This window comes from Mobula birostris, chromosome 4 (assembly GCF_030028105.1).
Source record: "Mobula birostris isolate sMobBir1 chromosome 4, sMobBir1.hap1, whole genome shotgun sequence".
In the NCBI taxonomy this organism is placed as follows: domain Eukaryota; kingdom Metazoa; phylum Chordata; class Chondrichthyes; order Myliobatiformes; family Myliobatidae; genus Mobula; species Mobula birostris.
The window spans coordinates 72,555,226-72,574,114 of NC_092373.1; the positions used below are offsets into that span (position 1 = coordinate 72,555,226).

At 39.6% G+C, this 18,889-nt stretch overlaps 1 protein-coding gene across 6 annotated transcripts in view; it reads left to right on the forward strand.

Annotated features, from left to right (window-relative positions):
* ngef (neuronal guanine nucleotide exchange factor) overlaps nt 1-18,889 on the forward strand; it is an 80,019-nt gene that overhangs the window by 49,293 nt on the left and 11,837 nt on the right. For all 6 annotated transcript variants that reach the window (XM_072255554.1, XM_072255551.1, XM_072255557.1 and 3 more), the window contains 7 exons: nt 1,128-1,280; nt 4,019-4,148; nt 4,848-4,922; nt 10,195-10,284; nt 10,889-11,052; nt 11,919-12,077; nt 14,666-14,745. In XM_072255554.1, the coding sequence (XP_072111655.1) occupies nt 1,128-1,280; nt 4,019-4,148; nt 4,848-4,922; nt 10,195-10,284; nt 10,889-11,052; nt 11,919-12,077; nt 14,666-14,745 (851 nt within the window). The remainder of the gene's footprint in view (nt 1-1,127; nt 1,281-4,018; nt 4,149-4,847; nt 4,923-10,194; nt 10,285-10,888; nt 11,053-11,918; nt 12,078-14,665; nt 14,746-18,889) is intronic.

The following is an 18,889-nucleotide window of genomic DNA, read 5'->3' on the forward strand; positions in this document are numbered from 1 at the left end:
GTGCCGGTAGTGGAGGGAGGGAACAACTGTGTTGATGAATAGGTCACCACTCAATCAGGCTACTTCAGTTTGGATCATGTTGAGCTTTTGAGTTTTGATAGGCAAGTGGAGAGTATCATGTCACATTCCTGATTTGCGGATAGTGGAGTCAGACAGCCAGCCATTCATTGCAGGAATTGTATATGGTCTAAAATACAGAAGCCTGAAATACCCAGTCAAAGTCATGGCAGCTGAAAAATTTAAATTAATTTGACACAATTTAAATTATCATATGAAACAAAATATATTATGATTAATTATGCTTGGGGAAACTCAGGCTAGAGTCTTTCATGTACAGAAATGTGTTGTCCTTATACAATCTGACCTCGGGTGATTCCAAACCAACCGATGTGGTTAACATTGATGGATAGGTACCAGAATGGTATCTGCATTGAACGGTTTGTCTAAAGGTGAGGTAGTTCTGAAGTATGTCTTGGCCTCCACCTTTGCAGATGGGAAAATTCTTGTATTCTCTTGGTCTTCAAGTTAATGACTGGACAAGGCCAAACTGAAGAGGATCCATAGATGATGGAATTGCTGAGTTCTGTTTACAGCTTCCAGTATGCTCCAGTTACAGACAAAGACTCCTTCAACAGCACCGCCCAAACCCACAACCTTGACCTCCTGGGACTAGACAGCAAATAGTGGTGTCATACAATATCCCGTCAATCATTATCATGGCTAGAAATGTATTTTCTGGCCCTTCGTCACTACTTGACCAAAATCCCGAAGCTTCCTGCTTAATGCTAATCCTTTTCTAGATGGACTGGAGCAGTTTAGGGAAGACTAATGGTAAGGCAGTGAATGCTCGCTTTGTCAGCAGCTTTCAGAGCACTTCAATGAATGTAAAAGAAATTCTTAATGTATTTATGAAGGGAAATAATTCCGTTCTCCCACGCAATATTTCACAATTTGAACTTTGTCTTTTCATGTTGAGCTCTCCCAGCAAGATATCTGTCCAAAGGAATTCACAATTCTGAAATATTAAGCATAACAACAAAGGTCAAAAAACAAGTACCGACAAATGTGCAGATATCTCACAATCATTATCAGCAAACATCACTTTATGGATTATTTATTACTTTCAGATTCTTTCGTGACCTGGAGCACCGTGTGGAAGAGGACATTGTTATCTCGGATGTCTGTGATATCGTGTACGAACACACAGTTGGCTACTTTAATGTCTACATCCCATATGTTACAAACCAGAGCTACCAAGAGGCGGCTTATCGACGATCAATGTATGTTTCACTGTTATTTTTGTGTCTGAAAGGCAGAGGGAAGCAATATTTATTCTAGAATGTGTGTTTCTTTGTTTGTGTGTGTGTGTCTATTTATGCCTGGGCACATGACTGGCTAATTGTACTAGCAGTCTAAAATAACTCTAATATCTCACCCAGACACATAACATTTTCTGGTGTTAATCTGAGGAAACAAATCTGAGTTTCAAAGAAACATGTTATTTTCTAAATACACAGCAGACCAGGCAACAATGGGATAAAGGAGATAAGGATTCATGTCTTAGGATTCTTCACTAGACTGCTTCTGATGATGTGTCATAAGACACAAGAAAATAGGAACAGGAGAAGGCCACTCAACTTTCTAGACCTGCCCCACCATTCAATATAATCATGGGTGTTCCATGTTCACCTCAATTCCTCTTGTATGTTAACTCTCCATAACCCATTTCCTTGATCTTTCAATTAGTTATTTACCTCTGTCTTAAATATACCTAATAATGTGAAGGATTACACTTGGAGTATTGTCAACAATTTTGGGCCCCATATATCAGAAATCATGTGTTGTCATTGGAGAAAATCCAGAGGAGGTTCATGGGGATGATTCGGCCATCAAATGCCTGTGGCCATCAAACTTTACAACTCCTCCCTTGGAGGGTCAGACACCCTGAGCCAATGGGCTGGTGCTGGACTTATTTCCTGGCATAATTTACATATTACTATTTAATTATTTATGGTTTTATTACTATTTAATTATTTATGGTGCAACTATTAACAAAAACCTCGGGATCAAAAAAGCATGACTATGACTATGATTCGGGAATAAAGGGGTTAACATATGAGGAGTGTTTGGCACCTTTGGGCCTATACTCACTGGAATTTAGGAGAGTGTAGGGGGATGTCATTAAGACCTACCAAACATTGAAAGGACTAGATAGGGAGGATGTGGAGAGGATGTTAGAATAGAGGTAAGGAGGAATTTTTTTTAGCCAGAGAGTAGTGATTCTGTGGAACGCTCTGCCACAGTCTGTGTGAGGTGAAGTCCGTGGGCATCAAAGGATATGGTGAGAAGGCAGGTGTATGAAGTTGAGTGGGATCAGCCATAATGGAATGGCAGAACAGTCTTGATGGGCTGAATGGCCTTATTCTGCTCCTATATCTTATGGTCTTATCTAATAATCTGAAAGACATGAAATATTAATGTGAATTATTCCCTCTCCTCAGAGAGAATCTGACCTGCTTAGCCTTCCCAGCATTTTACTAATTTTAGTTCAATTTTAGTGTCTGGGCTACTTACCTTCCCACATTGCAGGAAATGATATTTCCCATTTCTTTTGGAAATTATGGTAGTTCTGACAAGCAATGAGCATTGTTTTACTTGGTTAAATATCGTTGATGAGGAAAGAATTCTTGGGGTGTGCACCTTGACATTTCCCACTATAATGAAAAAGTTCAAAATGGAGCATTTAAAAATCAAAATTCTATATACAATGTAACAATTGCATTTGAAAATGCTGAATTTCATGGAATCACTCTTTAATTAGAATCCACCATGGTTCCAGAGTATGCATGCTGCTAGCAAACAGTCCTTATGCATTTACCTATAGAGAGTGCATGACATGGTCCCCAATGCTTCAAATGTTTCGTGTTCCCCTTATTTCTAGATCTTCTGTCTGGCCTCAAACACCATCTGTCTTTTAAACACATTCTGGGTGAATGAGCCTGTGCATAATGTTTAGAGTTGTTTTGGGATACATATGTAGGAAACAAAAGCTTGAGTTATTGGGTCATTGAATGAAAGGAATACGCAGGATGTTGCTGAAATTCATACTAGCATTGTTTCTCATTTTACAGAGCTGTTACCTTGGCTTTAACCTGGAGGTAAATATTGTAAAGAGGTTGTCTTGAGATATAAAGTTTAGTTTCTGCTAAACCCAACTGCAAGTTTCCTTCCAATGGAGTTTCCAGCTGCCAACAGCCTGAGGGCTGGTCTGAAATATTTTGGCCAGAAACTCTACTTCAACAGTTTATAAAGAAGCACTAAAGCAGGGACCAACAGGCTACAGGCCAGCTTCTTTCTACAAGCCATTAGACTTTTAAATTCACATGTCTCTACATTCCAACAGTCATAACACAAAGGTTTTCACTCCCTCACATTGTAGGATGGATATAAAATTAAAATAAATTCTAAATTGCTGAGGCCTGCAAGTGTTGGTAAATAGTTGAGGCTGTAGATTACTGTAGGTACATATAATGATGGGGTGGTGCGAGGGACAATAGAAGTCAGATAATGCAAAGGAATGGTTAACTCAGGAGACCCTGCTGCATGAAGAGAGACTCGATTGTTGTAGAGAACAGATGGTAGTTGGGGCACAGAGTGGCTGAACAAAAGTGTAATTTACAGGAAGAGTGTTTGATCCGGAGGAAACACTCCTGCTCTTTCTGGCTAACACAGCATTGCAGAGCTTGTGAAAATTATACAACTACAGCTGTTCTCGCCTCCTTTCAATTGTCAGGTTTACTAATCCCTCAGGAGCAAGTTGCCAGTGGGCCAAAATGTAACAATTGTTAAAAAACCTGAGCCATAATATTGAAAAGCCCACTTCCTGAGACTGGATTAGCTGCCCACCTCTCAAAATGCCTCCATTAAAACCCAAAGTGGGCATATTTGAGATTGAGTTCTGTTCCACAGGATTTGCAGATTTAACCTCTGGCATGACACTGCACCTTCTTATTTAAAGGGAGAATAACCTTCAGTTTCGTAATGTGATGGCTGAACTCGAGAAAGACCCGAAGTGTAGAGGACTTCCCTTTCCCTCCTTTCTCATTCTGCCTTTTCAAAGGATAACTCGTTTAAAGCTACTGGTACAGGTAACAACCCAAGAACATCTTATGGAGATATTTCATTGCCTATTAGTGTGGTGATCATTACTTTATATGACAAGGGCAATCAATCATTTCATGGGGCATCAATAATACATTACTACAAATTGCTGAATTGGGTCAAGTACCTCTCCACTTCTACACTGCACAGTAAAATGTAATTTAACAAAAAGCTATTAAATGTTATGGATGTGTAAATATTTCACAACCATTGAAAATAATATATATATTTTAAAATTATTTAATGAAGGTTTCCCTTCACACAGAGCTCAGTCAGATGTAACATGAACATTTTGTTGCTTAAAGCTTATTTAATGGATCACTCATTTTGCAAAGGGATCGTGTCATGTTCATAAAATTCATACGCAAGAAGTTGCAACTTTTTAAAAATAACTAACATAATTTTGATTTGTCTGTGAACTGAAACCACTTAAATATCTGAGAATTATTCTCAGTAAGGCCAGCTATCATTTTACTACCACTTATTGTGGTTGAATAAGATCATTCCTTCTTAACTGTAAGATACAGTCATGTCCTCCCTGCTCTGGGAGGGAATGTAGTACACGTGGAGCCTTTCCTTTGGTCCACTAAGCACTGGTATTTGTTCAAAAAAGTTACAAATAATCAAAACTTTGAAGAATTTGATGCCAAGTAATTTAAGTCTCTGAATACAATTTTGTTCATCAGAATATCTTGAAAATAGCTGAAGAAGAGTCAAAGAGAGAAAGCACAGCCGTGAGGGCACATAGAGAAATTGAAAAGGTACAAGATTAACCTCTCTTAACAGTTTAAATTGACCTTCTTTCCTCACTCCTTTTTTATGGTATTACCTTTGGGAAATAAATGTGTACAAATCTCCTAATATTCTTTGTAAATCTCCTGATATTCACTGCCATGAATTCCAGTGTTCGGTTGTTCTTCCTCTTTTCTATTCTTATCTTCGTTACATCTTTCAAGCAAGTATTTAGCATTCTTGATTACATGCGTTAGTGTTTTTTGTATGTGACAAAGGCATCACACTATATTGTGAAGAACTGTGACAACATACATATAAGCAACACACATCAAAGTTGCTGGTGAATGCAGCAGGCCAGGCAGCATCTCTAGGAAGAGGTACAGTCAATGTTTCAGGCCGAGACCCTTCGTCAGGACAAACTGAAAGAAGAGCTAGTAAGAGATTTGAAAGTGGGAGGGGGAGGGGGGAAATCCAAAATGATAGGAGAAGACAGGAGGGGGAGGGATGGAGCCAAGAGCTGGACAGGTGATTGGCAAAAGGGATATGAGAGAATCATGGGACGGGAGGCCCAGGGAGAAAGAAAAGGGGAAGGGGGGGAAAAACCCAGAGGATGGGCAAGGGGTGTGGTGAGAGGGACAGAGGGAGAAGAGGGAGAGAGAGAGAAAGAATGTGTGTATATAAATAGATAATGGATGGGGTACCAGGGGGAAGTGGGGCATTAGCAGAAGTTTGAGAAGTCAATATTCATGCCGTCAGGTTGGAGGCTACCCAGACGGAATATAAGGTGTTGTTCCTCCAACCTGAGTGTGGCTTCATCTTTATAGTAGAGGAGGCCGTGGATAGACATATCAGAATGGGAATGGGACGTGGAATTAAAATGTGTGGCCACTGGGAGATCCTGCTTTCTCTTGCTGACAGAGCTCTCTGAGAAATCAGGACCTTCCAGTGGCCACACATTTTAATTCCACGTCCCATTCCCATTCTGATATGTCTATCCATGGACTCCTCTACTGTAAAGATGAAGCCACACTCAGGTTGGAGGAACAACACCTTAAATTCCGTCTGGGTAGCCTCCAACCTGATGGCATGAATATTGACTTCTCTTACTTCCGCTAATGCCCCACCTCCCCCTTGTACCCCATCCGTTATTTATTTATATACACACATTCTTTCTCTCTCTCTCCTTTTTCTCCCTCTATCCCTCTGAATATACCCGTTGGCCATGCTCTGGGTTTTCCCCCCTCCCCCCTTTCTTTCTCCCCGGACCTCCTGTCCCATGATCCTCTCATATTCCTTTTGCCAATCACCTGTCCGGCTCTTGGCTCCATCCATCCCCCTCCTGTCTTCTCCTATCATTATGGATCTCCCCCTTCCCCTCCCACTTTCAAATCTCTTACTAGCTCTTCTTTCAGTTAGTCCTGACGAAGGGTCTCGGCCCGAAATGTCAACTGTACCTCTTCCTAGAGATGCTACCTGGCCTGGCCTGCTGCGTTCACCAGCAACTTTGATGTGTGTTGCTTGAATTTCCAGCATCTGCAGAATTCCTCGTGTTTGCGTTTTTAAACATACATATATGTTCTTTCATTAAGATCTCCACTTGAGCACTACATGCACCTCTTTAGAACTTATTTCTGATCGTATGTGATATTTGATTAGGAAATCTCAGAGACAAGGGAAAAGGGAAAAACTGTATGTAAGCTAGCATTTAATCCATATATTTTACAGGCAAATTAGTTCACAGACAGAAAGGAAAATATGGATTTTGGTAAATATTAATTAAAATAGAGAAAGCCGAAAATAATAAGGTCAGACAGCATCTGTGGAGAGAGAAAAACAGTTAATATTTCAGCAGGAAAACGAAGAAATTAAATGTGTTTTAAGTTGTAGAGAAGGATGTAATATGGGGAACTAATAGATGAAAAAGACTGAGAGACATAATGGTTGTGTTGGTAAATAAGAGAGAGTGTCTGGGACTCATTGAGCAAGCTGATCTGTCTGGAGGGGATGTAAGTAAAAGACCATGAACGTGAACAGAGAAGGAGAAAATAAAGACATATCCATGCAGGAAGTGTGGGATAGCTGTCAGTAACCTGAAATAATGCAGAGAATACTGGAAATACCCAGCAGTCGGGCAGCATCTATGAGAGCTAATGACTTGTTATCAGAACTGGGTCATATATTTCTCTTTCAGAATTACAGCACCTGCGGTGTTTTACTTCACACAGATCAATCTATCCTTTTTATGTTCTTACTCCCTGTCTGTTCTCATTCATCTCCTTTCACCTATATCTTTTCCAGGATGATCAACTGTGACTAACAAACCTTTACTGCCCTCTTTCAGCTGACATCACCACCGCTCGTGTCATTCAGTTGCTCTTGATATTCCATGGCTTTCTCCATCTTCTCGGTATCATAAAACAGATTTGACTTTTAACTCTCTTAATGCCGAATACCTCCAGCATTCTCTAATTATATTTCAGATTTCTGGCTGCTGATTTTTTTTTTGCTTTTTAATTGCAGATTATTTTAATGCTCACTTTATCCTGTGCAAACCTGTTTAGGCAATATTGCTCGCTAATAGTTGGTAGATTCCATATTAAATACTCAGGAAATCAAGATTGTATCTGAATGACCAAGTGCCACAATATACCAAAGCCTTGTTTCGTGTTTGGCTAAATGATGATTAGTGAGCTAATAATGAGGAGGGACTGTTTCTGGCTTTGTATGTTGGTAGTGAATTCCTTTTAGTGCATCCTCTTTTTGCTCCAATGGACTGGTGTGAGTTAATTCCTTTTCAATTAGTAAGTGGGTTAAATTATTTTTTCTTCTGTCTGATATTTAAAAGCAAGTATCTCACAACTAATAAATAAAAATGGTCCCACAATAGTAGAACATACATAGAATAGTAGAGCACAGAATAGACCCTTTGGCCTATGATATTTACAATGATCACAATGCTGTATTGTTGGCATGTGGCCAAGTGGTTAAGGCATCGGTCTAGTGATCTGAAGGTCGCTAGTTCAAGCCTCAGCTGAGGCAGTGTTTCGTGTCCTTGTGTAAGGCACTTAACCACACATTGCTCTGCGATGATACCGGTGCCAAGCTGTATCGGCCCTAGCGTCCTTCCCTTGCGCAACATCGGTGGCGTGGAGAGGGGAGACTTGCTGCATAGGCAACTGCCGGTCTTCCATACAACCTTGCCCAGGCCTGCACCCTGGAAACCTTCCAAGGCACAAATCCATGGTCTCTTGACACTAACGGATGCCTATATTTAAAAAAATACTGTATTGAACTAAACCTTTTTTGCCTGCTCAGGATCCATATCCATCCGTTTTCTACGCATTCACATCCCTATTGAACAGCTCTTTAAATGCCACTGTCGTATCTGTTTCCACTACTACTCTGGCAGCCTTTTCCAGGCACCTTTCCATCTCCGTGCTTAAAAAAAACTTGCCCCACATGTCCTTTAAACATTCAACCTTTCGCGTTAAACGCATGTCTGCTAGCACTTGACATATAATTCCAAATATTCAGCAGAACATTAATGATGGAAATATCACATGACCATAAGACCATAAAACGTAGAAGCGGAATTAAGCCGTTCAGCCCATCAAGTCTGCTCCACCATTTCATCATGGCTGACATTATCTCCTCAACTCTATTCCCCTGCTTTCTCTCCGTAACCTATGACGCCCTGACTAATCAGAAGCGATCAATGTCTGCTTTAAATATATCCAATGGCTTGGCCTCCACAGCTGCCTGTGGCAATGAATTCCACAGTTTCACTACCCCCTGGTTAAAGAAATTCCTCCTCATCTCTGTCCTTGATGGATTTCTCTCTATTCTGAGACTATGCCCTCAAATTCTAGACTCCCCCACTTTCCACATTTAGGCCTTTCAATATTCGATGGGTTCCAAAGAGATCCCCCCCCTTATTCTTCTAAACTCCAGCAAGTACATGCCAGGGCCATCAAAGAAACACAATGGAAAAAAAAAACAGGTCTAACATTGAAACAAAAAAATGTTTATCATTTAAAAAACCCTTTGTATATTGAAATTTATTTATATTTAATCCATATTAGGTGAGAAATATACCTGGTATTTAAATAAATATATTTTGCAAAGTTATGGATCTTTATGTGAATATCTCACAAAATACGTGCAACTGTTGTAATGAAAAGAAATCAATTGAAAACATATCTAAGAATTTTCTTGTAGAAATAATTCAAATGAACCAGAAATTTATCCTATTACTGATGTGGGATTCTAGCTTGAAATGGGAACCATTCCTGTGTGGCATCATTCTAATTTTATGCACAATAAACCGTATTTGTTATCCATTGACTTACTACCCATGGATCCATGCATTTGAAAAGTCAGCTTGGTACTACTGGATGTGTTGGTAAATATACTGTGTTCCTCCAGACCCTGGTGCTGTGATAACTCGTGTATGTCATGAGATTGATTGATTTTGATGCTTTGTGCTGAAAAGTAGAGGAATATCAATGACTGCAGTGTGGCCAAATTTGGGAACACTCACAGTTAACAACGAGGGTAGGTTTGTGCTGGGACCAGGAGTGTGGGCGTGGGTTAATGTCTGAAATTCTGAAGTGTTTCAGACCTCAACCCATGCTTTTTTGACAAGCTGAAGCTGACAGAAAATTCGTTATATCTATGGAAGGAGTGATTGCTGTATATCATTGCCGCTTTAGTACCATGACCATGCCTCAGTGCCATCTATTTAATATGTGTGGGGTGTCAGTATGCATATCCTTCATAAATAGCGAAGACACAGTGTATAATCCTACTAATCATTTAGTCGGCCAACTAGCAAATTTCATTTGCAGGAACTATTAATTTTTTGTGCGAGGGAAGGGATGAGGGTTTGAGGTTTGTGTGGGATGGTTGATGCTTTTCTTTAAATGGCTTCCAAGGTTTTCTTTGTCTTGTGGCTATCTGGAGAAGACAAATCTCAGATTTGTATACTGAATACTTACTTCGATAATAAATGAACCTTTGAACTTTTTTTGAACCAGCAGCTATATCAGGCATCATTGTTGGATGTAGTTTCCAAACTGTGGCATTTACCAAGAAAATCTTGCCAATTTAACACATTATTTTTAATGAAGAGCATAAATCAGTCATTTAGTTCAAAATTACAAAATAAACTATTTAGCAGTGACAAAAAAGTGATCACAGAAAATTGATCCTTCAGTATTTTTGTATTTGATTAGCTAAAGATACATTGACTGCATGAAATTTGCCTGCTATTAAGAATCCTCTTTTCTTTTGTTGAAGATAATCAAAGAGTGCAGTGAACGTGTGAAAAAAATGAGCAGAACTGAACAGTTGATCAACTTTGAGAAGAAACTAGAATTTAAAGTCAAGGTATGTACAGAAAAATATTTAATAAAGACGTCTGCATCTGAAGGCTAGTAAACCAAAAGTTCATCAGAGCAGAAAGCAATGAACAAAACAGAGAAAGAAATGTGTAGGGTAAAAAAGAAAACAAATTGGTAAATTGTTTTATTATTGTCATACGTACCAATGTACAGCACAGTGAAAAACTTTGTTTGGCATGCTGCCCTGGCACACCGTTTCATGATATCACTACATCCAGTTGGTACAGAGGAAAAGCTGTAAGGGAAGCAGAATATAGTGTTACAGTTACAGAGGGAGTGCAGTGCAGGCAGCCCGTAATGTGCAAGGCCATGACAAGTTAGATTGTGAGGTCAAGAGTCCACCTTATCATGCAAGATGTCCATTGGAGAACCTTACATCAGCAGCATAATCTCCTTCAGCCTGGTATAAAATGAAACATTTCCCTTTTGAAATTTTAAATATTGTTTGTTACAATAAGTAAAGCAATTTTCTAATTGTGATTTGTGCAGAATTACAGCTTTTAAGAGTTTTTCAGCAATGATTATACAAGCTCTCAACTACCATATTACTGCCAAAGATTGCATCTAATTGAAATATCTGCCTTTCTCAGTCTGTGCCAATTATCTCCCATTCCCGGTGGCTGCTGAAGGAAGGTGAACTTGAACAAATGTCTGTACAGAAAGCGACACGAACATTTCGGAAGAAGAAATTATTCAAGCCGGTCTACCTGATTTTGTTCAATGACCTTTTTCTAATAACCAGGAAACAATCCTAGTAAGTTCTTGAAAAAATAACATCAAAGGTAGCAGAAACGTGGAGGAATTAGGTCAATTTATGTGTGGCTATAGATAACACAGATAGGTTTTAAAACTTGTATTTCTGCTAAGAAGTCCTTCATTGAAGGCCTGTTGATTTTGTTCTATGGTATTGCTTCATTTTGAAATCTGAAATTATTTGCTGCTGTTTTATCTTGAATTTCTGGTTTGTGAGGCGTTGAAGTATGAATGTGATGCAATGGTTTATGTACATGGCTCTTCAGCACAAGACTGTTCTAAATTCTGTGTAAGATAGCTGTTTAACTAAGGATGACCAGAAGGTGAGAAACAGGGAAGATATCATTCTGACCCAGTCGAAAGTATCTTTGGAGGTACCTTGTTTGGACAAATCAGATGTAGCTTCACGCTACATCTGGCCATTATTTCTAATCTTTGAATTGTTGCTACTGACATTTGTTGCCTAAAGTGAGAAAATTATGCTAACGATCTTCACCTCAATATACAGTACATACAGGATATCCAGACAAAAATGAAAGGGTATGTTTTTCCTCTGCTGTTGTGGAATCCTACAATGTCACCAATAGCCCTGAAGGAATTGGAGCAATGGAATCCCTTGAGATGCCGTTTTAACTACAATGCAAGGTGGTAAAAAACACAGGAAAGTGGATTATGATTACTTAAGAGTTTAGACCTCAGAGTATCAGTAAGAGGAACAGACCTGTGTTATCTCATGCTGATAATGAATTGTATTTAACTAGTGAATAGTTACATTCACAATAATGAATTACTGTGTGATTTCTATTGAACTTGTTTCCTAAATTACTCAGCGTAGACAATCATGACTGTGATACTTCTCCTTTCTAGTGGTGACAAATATGAAGTGTTTGACTATGCTCTTCGCGGTTTACTTCGAGTTCAAGAGCTGGAAGATCAAGGGCAGGCGCTAGCAAATGTCTTCACCCTTCGACTCTTGGAGAATAGCAATGACCGGGAGATTCAATATATGCTGAAAGCAAAGTCACTGTAAGTGTCTCAATAGAAGGAAGGGCTCTGAAATTGGCCATGTGCATCAGAATTCACACTGCTACAAAAATCTTTAGCAGGAAATTGATTTCAACAAATCCACTTGCCAAACTATTCTCATGGACGACAGGAGTGCAGATTGCAGAAATAATAGGCAAGCTGGTATTTTGCATGATTTTAATAATCCTGATGAATAATTTTCCATTTCTATTTCCAACACTTTACCGTTTCAGGGCTTGAACTGTTCATTTTATTTCAGCTCTGTCATTTGTCAGATGATTGATGGATTTTGTGAATCTGTATGCATATAATGATGGGATATAGATCATTCTACCTACAATTATTGGACAATAATGTACAACTTGAAGTTTTTTTCACACCAGCTCGCGCATTGTGACATATTTAGCAAAATTAATCCCTTATTTTCTTCTCCCAGTTATTTATTTGTGAATATAATAAGTATCTCTAAGAACAGCAGGGCTGGCTGTCAGCTCACTTAGCCTCAGAAGGAAGCAAAACGAAAATAAATCACCACACAGTTATTCGTTTAAAAAGTTATGCAAATGGTATTCTAATAATATACAAGATGGAAGTTCTTAAAGGTTCTGTTGTCAAAACACTTCCCAGTTCTGTTTTATTTGGAATCTCAGTGTATGCAGCCATTTGTTACCAGTGCTACATCCACGTAGTTGATTAATTTAATAGCAATAAGAACATGGAACTGCACAGCACTGGACAGAACTCTGTTGTGCCAGTTCTATATTAAATACATTCCTCCTGTGTATCATCCATATCCTTCCATCCCCTTCATATTCATGTGTAAAAGCAATTTCCACTACCACCTCTGATACCCAATTCCAGACACCTAACACTCTCAGTGTAAAAAACAATCCCTTATGTCACCTTTAAACTTCTCCACTCAAAACTTCAAAACTTATCCTCAGATGTTTGAGGATAAGATGTTTGAGGTAATTAAAAAAAAAGCCTCTATATGGTCTGCCCTAAGCCTCCAGCACTCTAGGGAGAACAACCCAAATTTGTTCAGTTCTTCCTTATAGCTTATACCCTTTAATCAGACAGCATCCTGGTACACCACCTATGTACCTCTCCACAGTCTCCACACCCTTCTTATATCACTGTCTTCACTTCTGCGATTCATCTTCTGTAGATATAGTAGTTAATTGAACTACTGCCTCCAGTTAATGTCATGGGGCCTTATTCAAAATTGTGACTAAATATCTAAAGTAACTAAAATTATCTATAAAATTAAAGGTATTCTAAATATTAAGGTAATGCATGAAAATTGCACTGAAGTTAAGAGTTGGCCATGATTGTATTGTATAGTGGAGTAAACCAAAAGAATTATTACATTAGACACAGAGCTCTAATACATATTGTAGAATGTTTATCAAGGCTTTCAACTGCTATTGCTAATGTTCAAATTATCTTGACTACAAGCTGGAATAATGAGAGCAAAGCCATTTCACCAGCTTTAACACTTTTTGATGGGATAACAGAGAGAGGATATAGACTGTAGTTGTGTTGAATAAATAGTATTTAAGTTGGTATTTGATTAATTAATGCATATTATATCAATGAGCATTTTGGGGCAATAACAGCAAGGCTACAAAATGTTTTGCCAAAATTGTGTTCTTCAGAAGGGAGGAAGATGCTCTCTCCTACATTAGTTTAGCACAGCAACCTCTGCTGTTTTGTAACATTTTCATATAAATTTGGACTTAAGGGTGTGGCACCATCTTGGTAGAAAGAATCAGAATAAACAATACAAACTAATAGGTGCAATTTTAAAGGGTGGGGGAGGTCATGGACAGAGATCTGAGATTTTCTCAACAAATCTTTCAAAATTGATAGGATAAATTAACAAGGTTAATAAGGTATTCAGAATCTTGTGTTTAATACTTAAAACCAATGAGTTATGCTCAATTAATTTAGAATTGAAAATTGTTTAACTGAATAGAGCAAATCTAAAATATTCCCTCTTGCTGAAGGGTTGTAAACACAGGACACAGAGGTGGTACCATGAAATAATATTTTCATGTCACATGTTGTTAAGATTTAGAATTTAATGCTCGATGAGGTGATAAAATCAGATTTATTTATTATCTTCAAAGGTATATTAGATAAATAAATGAGGACAGATTATTGTTGGAATGTGAGGGAAGAAGTAATGAGTGCGAGTGACTAGATTGAAAGACTTGATGAGTGATCTTTGTGTTCTCCTTTTGTTGATTCAATGATTCTTCAGAAATGTCATCCAACTCAGAATTATCAAAGTCTTCTTTTATTTCAATATGACAGTTTGGATATCAGCCAATATTTTATGATTGAACAAACAATTACAACAGCTTTTTACAATATAAAAAGAAACTGATAAGAATATGTCTCTTGCAAATATAACTGAGCAACCAAAGAATAGTTCTTTGTTCCTCAGTTCCTCATTTATTTGGTTTTTATGTTTAAGATTGCTTATTTTCCAAATCTATTCTACATAGATACTAAAGGGCTAGAGTTTCCCTGCCACCTTTGTTTATTTACTGATTTTATGTGTCTACATTTTTATTTTGTAGAAGTGATAAGAAACGCTGGGTGCATGCACTCATGCCAAACCGAAGAACTAAATATGTTTCTCCCAGCTCCTTGCATTGGGGTAAGGATTTACAAATTATTTACTTCACTGAAGCATCTAACCAACCTCAAACTTCATATTTGATCAGGGTAAAATTTTATCCTTCATAATTTTCTTAAACTCATATTAGATTAACAGAGCATTCTGCTCCTGAATTCCTTTCCACCAAAAAGCAGAAGGACTTTGACCCAAACTTAAACTGCACTCTGTTTGATGTGGAAATAGGTGTCCAAAATGGATCTCATTAATTTTGCTTAATGTTTACCATAAGAATTGAAAGAAGTAACAATTATAATAGTTATACAAACAATAACAAATGTGGAAGGCATTTCATGAAAGCATACCAAGCTATAGAGGACCACATGCCTTGCTTAAAGAGCCAGGCATTTATAAAAATCTTTAAAAATATAGAAAGGTAGTAAAGTTCTCTGAAGATCTATCCTGGGTCCAACGTTCTAATGCAATTACAAAGAAGGCACGACAGCGGCTATGACTCATTAGGAGTTTGAAGAGAGCTGGTACGTCACCTGGGCTTTTGCAAATTTCTACAGATGTACTATGGAGAGTATGCTAACTGTTTGCATCATCGTCTGGTATGTAGAGGCCACTACACAGGATCAGAAAAAACTGCAGAAAGTTGAAAACTCAGTCAGCTCCATCATGGGCACTAGCCTCCCAGCATCAATGACATCTTCAAAAGATGATGCCTCAAAAAAGAGGCATCCATCATGAAGGGATCCCATCACACAGGACATGCCCTTGTTGCATTGCTACCATCAAGGAAGAGATACGGAAGTCTGGAGATACACACTCAACATTTTAGGAACACTTTCATCCCATTTGCCATTAGATTTCTGGTTGGACAGTGGGCCCACGTTCACATTTCTTTTTTGACCTCATTTTGCACTGCTTATTTATTTTTTTCCTCAGACAGCTGAGGAAGTTTGGTCTGGGCCCCCAAGAACTTTCTACAGGGGCACAATTGAGAGCATCCTGACGGGCTGCATCACTGCCTGGTATGGGAACTGTACTTCCCTCAATCGCAGGAACCTGCAGAGAGTGGCGCGGACAGTCCAGCGCATCTGTAGTTGTGAACTTGCCATGATTCTAGACATTTACACAGACTGGTGAGGAAAAAAGGGCCCGAAGGATCACTGGGGACCCAAGTCACCCCAACCACAATCTATTCCAACAGCTACCATCCGGGAAACGGTACCACAGCATAAAAGCCAGGACTAACAGGCTCTGGGACAGCTTCTTCCACCAAGCCATTAGACTGATTAACTCATGCTGATTTGAGTGTATTCTATGTTACATTGACTGTTCTATTTATTATAAATTATTATAAATTACTTTGCACATTGCACATTTAGATGGAGACGTAACATAAAGATTTTTACTCATATATGTGAAGGATGTAAGTAATAAAGTCAATTCAATTCAATTAATATTTACAAATATAGATTTTATTATAATTTATTTGTTTTATTATTATGTATTGTATGTAAATACATAACAACAAAACAACAAATTTCACAACATATGCCAGTGATATTAAACCGGATTCTGATTAAGTAGAGAGATTTGGTGAAGGAATTCCAGAATGTGGAATCATGACAACTAAAGGAATAAGTGGAAATGACAGTGAATAATCTGGTAGGTGAGTTGTAAAGTTAGATGAGATTAAACAGAATGGGATGAGCAAACCAGAGGTGTTATTTAACTGGAAGCCAACGATTGTTAGAAACAATCCCTTCACCCCATCATATTCATGACAACCATTAAGCACATATTCAGACTAGCCCCGCTTGACCTGAGCCTTCCGAGTCTCGGAAATTCAAGTGTTCATCAAGAAAATTCATAATGACGTGAGAGTACCTGCCTCCAGGGCTTCCTCCCACTGTCACCAGGTGGGGGCATTGGGAGCAAGGGTGGGCCCAAATGCAAGACACATCTTGTGAGGTTACTTAGATTTAGTTTATTGTTCGATATCAGGAGAGCTAGGCAGGAGCAGGAGTAGCGAACTGGACAAGGACTGAGGACTACGACTAGGCTGGGACCAAGGGTCTGGGCTAGGACTCGGAATCGGCTCCCAGAACTAGAGGAGACATGAAGAGGCTAGGGTATGGACTCTGAGCCAGGGACTGGGCAAGGACCCAGTATCCTGGGTCTTGCCTCTGGCTCGGACCCCAGAACCAGGCATGGACATGACATGGGCTAGGGAGAGGAGGAACATAGAAAACAGAGCCTCGGTCTCGGGAGAGCAGGTACATGGAACCATGGACACATACACAGAACACAGAGTCAGGACCCCTCCTTGGGTACAGGACATAGGGCCGGGACTCATGACCCTCCGCGGGGCAACGGCAAGATGGCCTGACTTACCCCACGGAGGCGAGGACAAGACGAGACAAGACATGACTCTCCGCAGGGCAACGACAAGCCGGCCAGACTTACCCCACGGAGGCGAGGACAGGACAAGACAAGACACGACTCTCCACGGGACAACGGCAAGACGGCCAGACTTACCCCATGGAGGCGAGGACAAGACAAGACAAGACCAACACGAATGAACACCAGACAGTACCTATCTAGCTCCGGTGATGGAACTAGACTGAAGTGCAGGCGGGGGCTGCAGACGAGGGCTAGAGGCAAGAGGGGCAGAGAAGAGATTCAGACAAGGGGGTAGGACAGGAATCACAGACCGCCAGGGCCAGGACTTGACTCAGAACTGGGAAGCCGCCAGGGCCAGGACTTGTCATGGTACTTGAACGCCGCCGGAGCCAGGACATGGTGCTTGGAACATCCGGGTAGTGGCGTGCTCTAGACTCGACCCAGGAACAGTAGACAGCGGCTGTTGATTCTCTCCGGCAGGTTAACTGACGGACCCACCTTGACGAGGAAACTTTGCAAGCTCGCTTTGGTGAGTTAACTGGACAGGGTTGCTCCGGTGAGGAAAGGCAAATTACCGGCACTCACTTCGGGCGGAGACAAAGCTTGCTCCGGCCAGGTGATATTGGCACGTCGTGACTTTGCAGACCTTGCAGACGCTCCCGCCCCGAACGGCTGAAAGCTGAAGATTATAAACTAGCGGTTCAGCCGAGTGTTAATTGCCTATAATAACCAAAGTCGAGGGACACGGGAAAACAGGGAATCAACAGTCCGGATCGTAACATAAACAAGGTAAATTTAAAGGGACCCCGATCCAGACCATGACACCCACAGTGTGTACTAGACCTTAACAACACTCTGAGTGAACTTATTCTAATTCCTTCTGAACTAATGAAACCTATGCCCTCTTGTTTAACACACCATTGCTACAAAGAAAGTTTTCTTTCTATCTATACCCCTCCATACATCAGTTAGGTTCTCACTTAGTTTACTTTCCAAACGAAAAGAGATTTCAGAGATTAAAGGTGACCTTATTTGCCACAATAAATTGAAACAAACAGTAAAATTTGTCACTTGCGCCAAATCAATTCAGTGAGGATTGTGCTGGGAAGCCTGCAAGGATCAACCTACACCTGTGACACCAAAATTGCATACCAGCAACTTACTAACCCTAAGCTGTATGACTTTGGAGCGTGGAAGGGAACCAGTCGTGGGGAGAGCATACAAATTCCTTACAGGCAGTGGTGGGAATTGAACTCCAATCTTACCATAAGCATTGTAATAGTGTTTACTCATCACTATGCTACTGTGCCACTGCTCAAAATTCAAATATTCCATTCCAGGCAACACTCTGGTGAAACTTCTCCTAAGTATAACCTGGATTTTCCATACAATATTAAATTGAGTTGACTCTTTCTACGGGTGGAAAATTATTGCTGAAGTTGGCTGGATGCTGAAGTATTTAATAGAGATTGTGCACACAGCTTTGATCCCTGTTGGAAGAGCATCACAATCTACATGGTTCTTTCTAGGCACCACCAAATTTAGCCCTTTATGGATTGGAGGAAATTTTTTTATCTGATACTAAGTGACGACCAGTCACACAGTTTAATATTTAACTCTCCTCTCCAACTGTGTTCAAAGTACTGTGTATGAAACAAAGATTACCACAAACCTTGGATGTTCAAAAGTTTCTTTCAATTTCTTTTATCTTTCTGTGATTAAAGTAATTATAATCCAATGGTATGATGCTATTTTATTTCATGTTCAATTT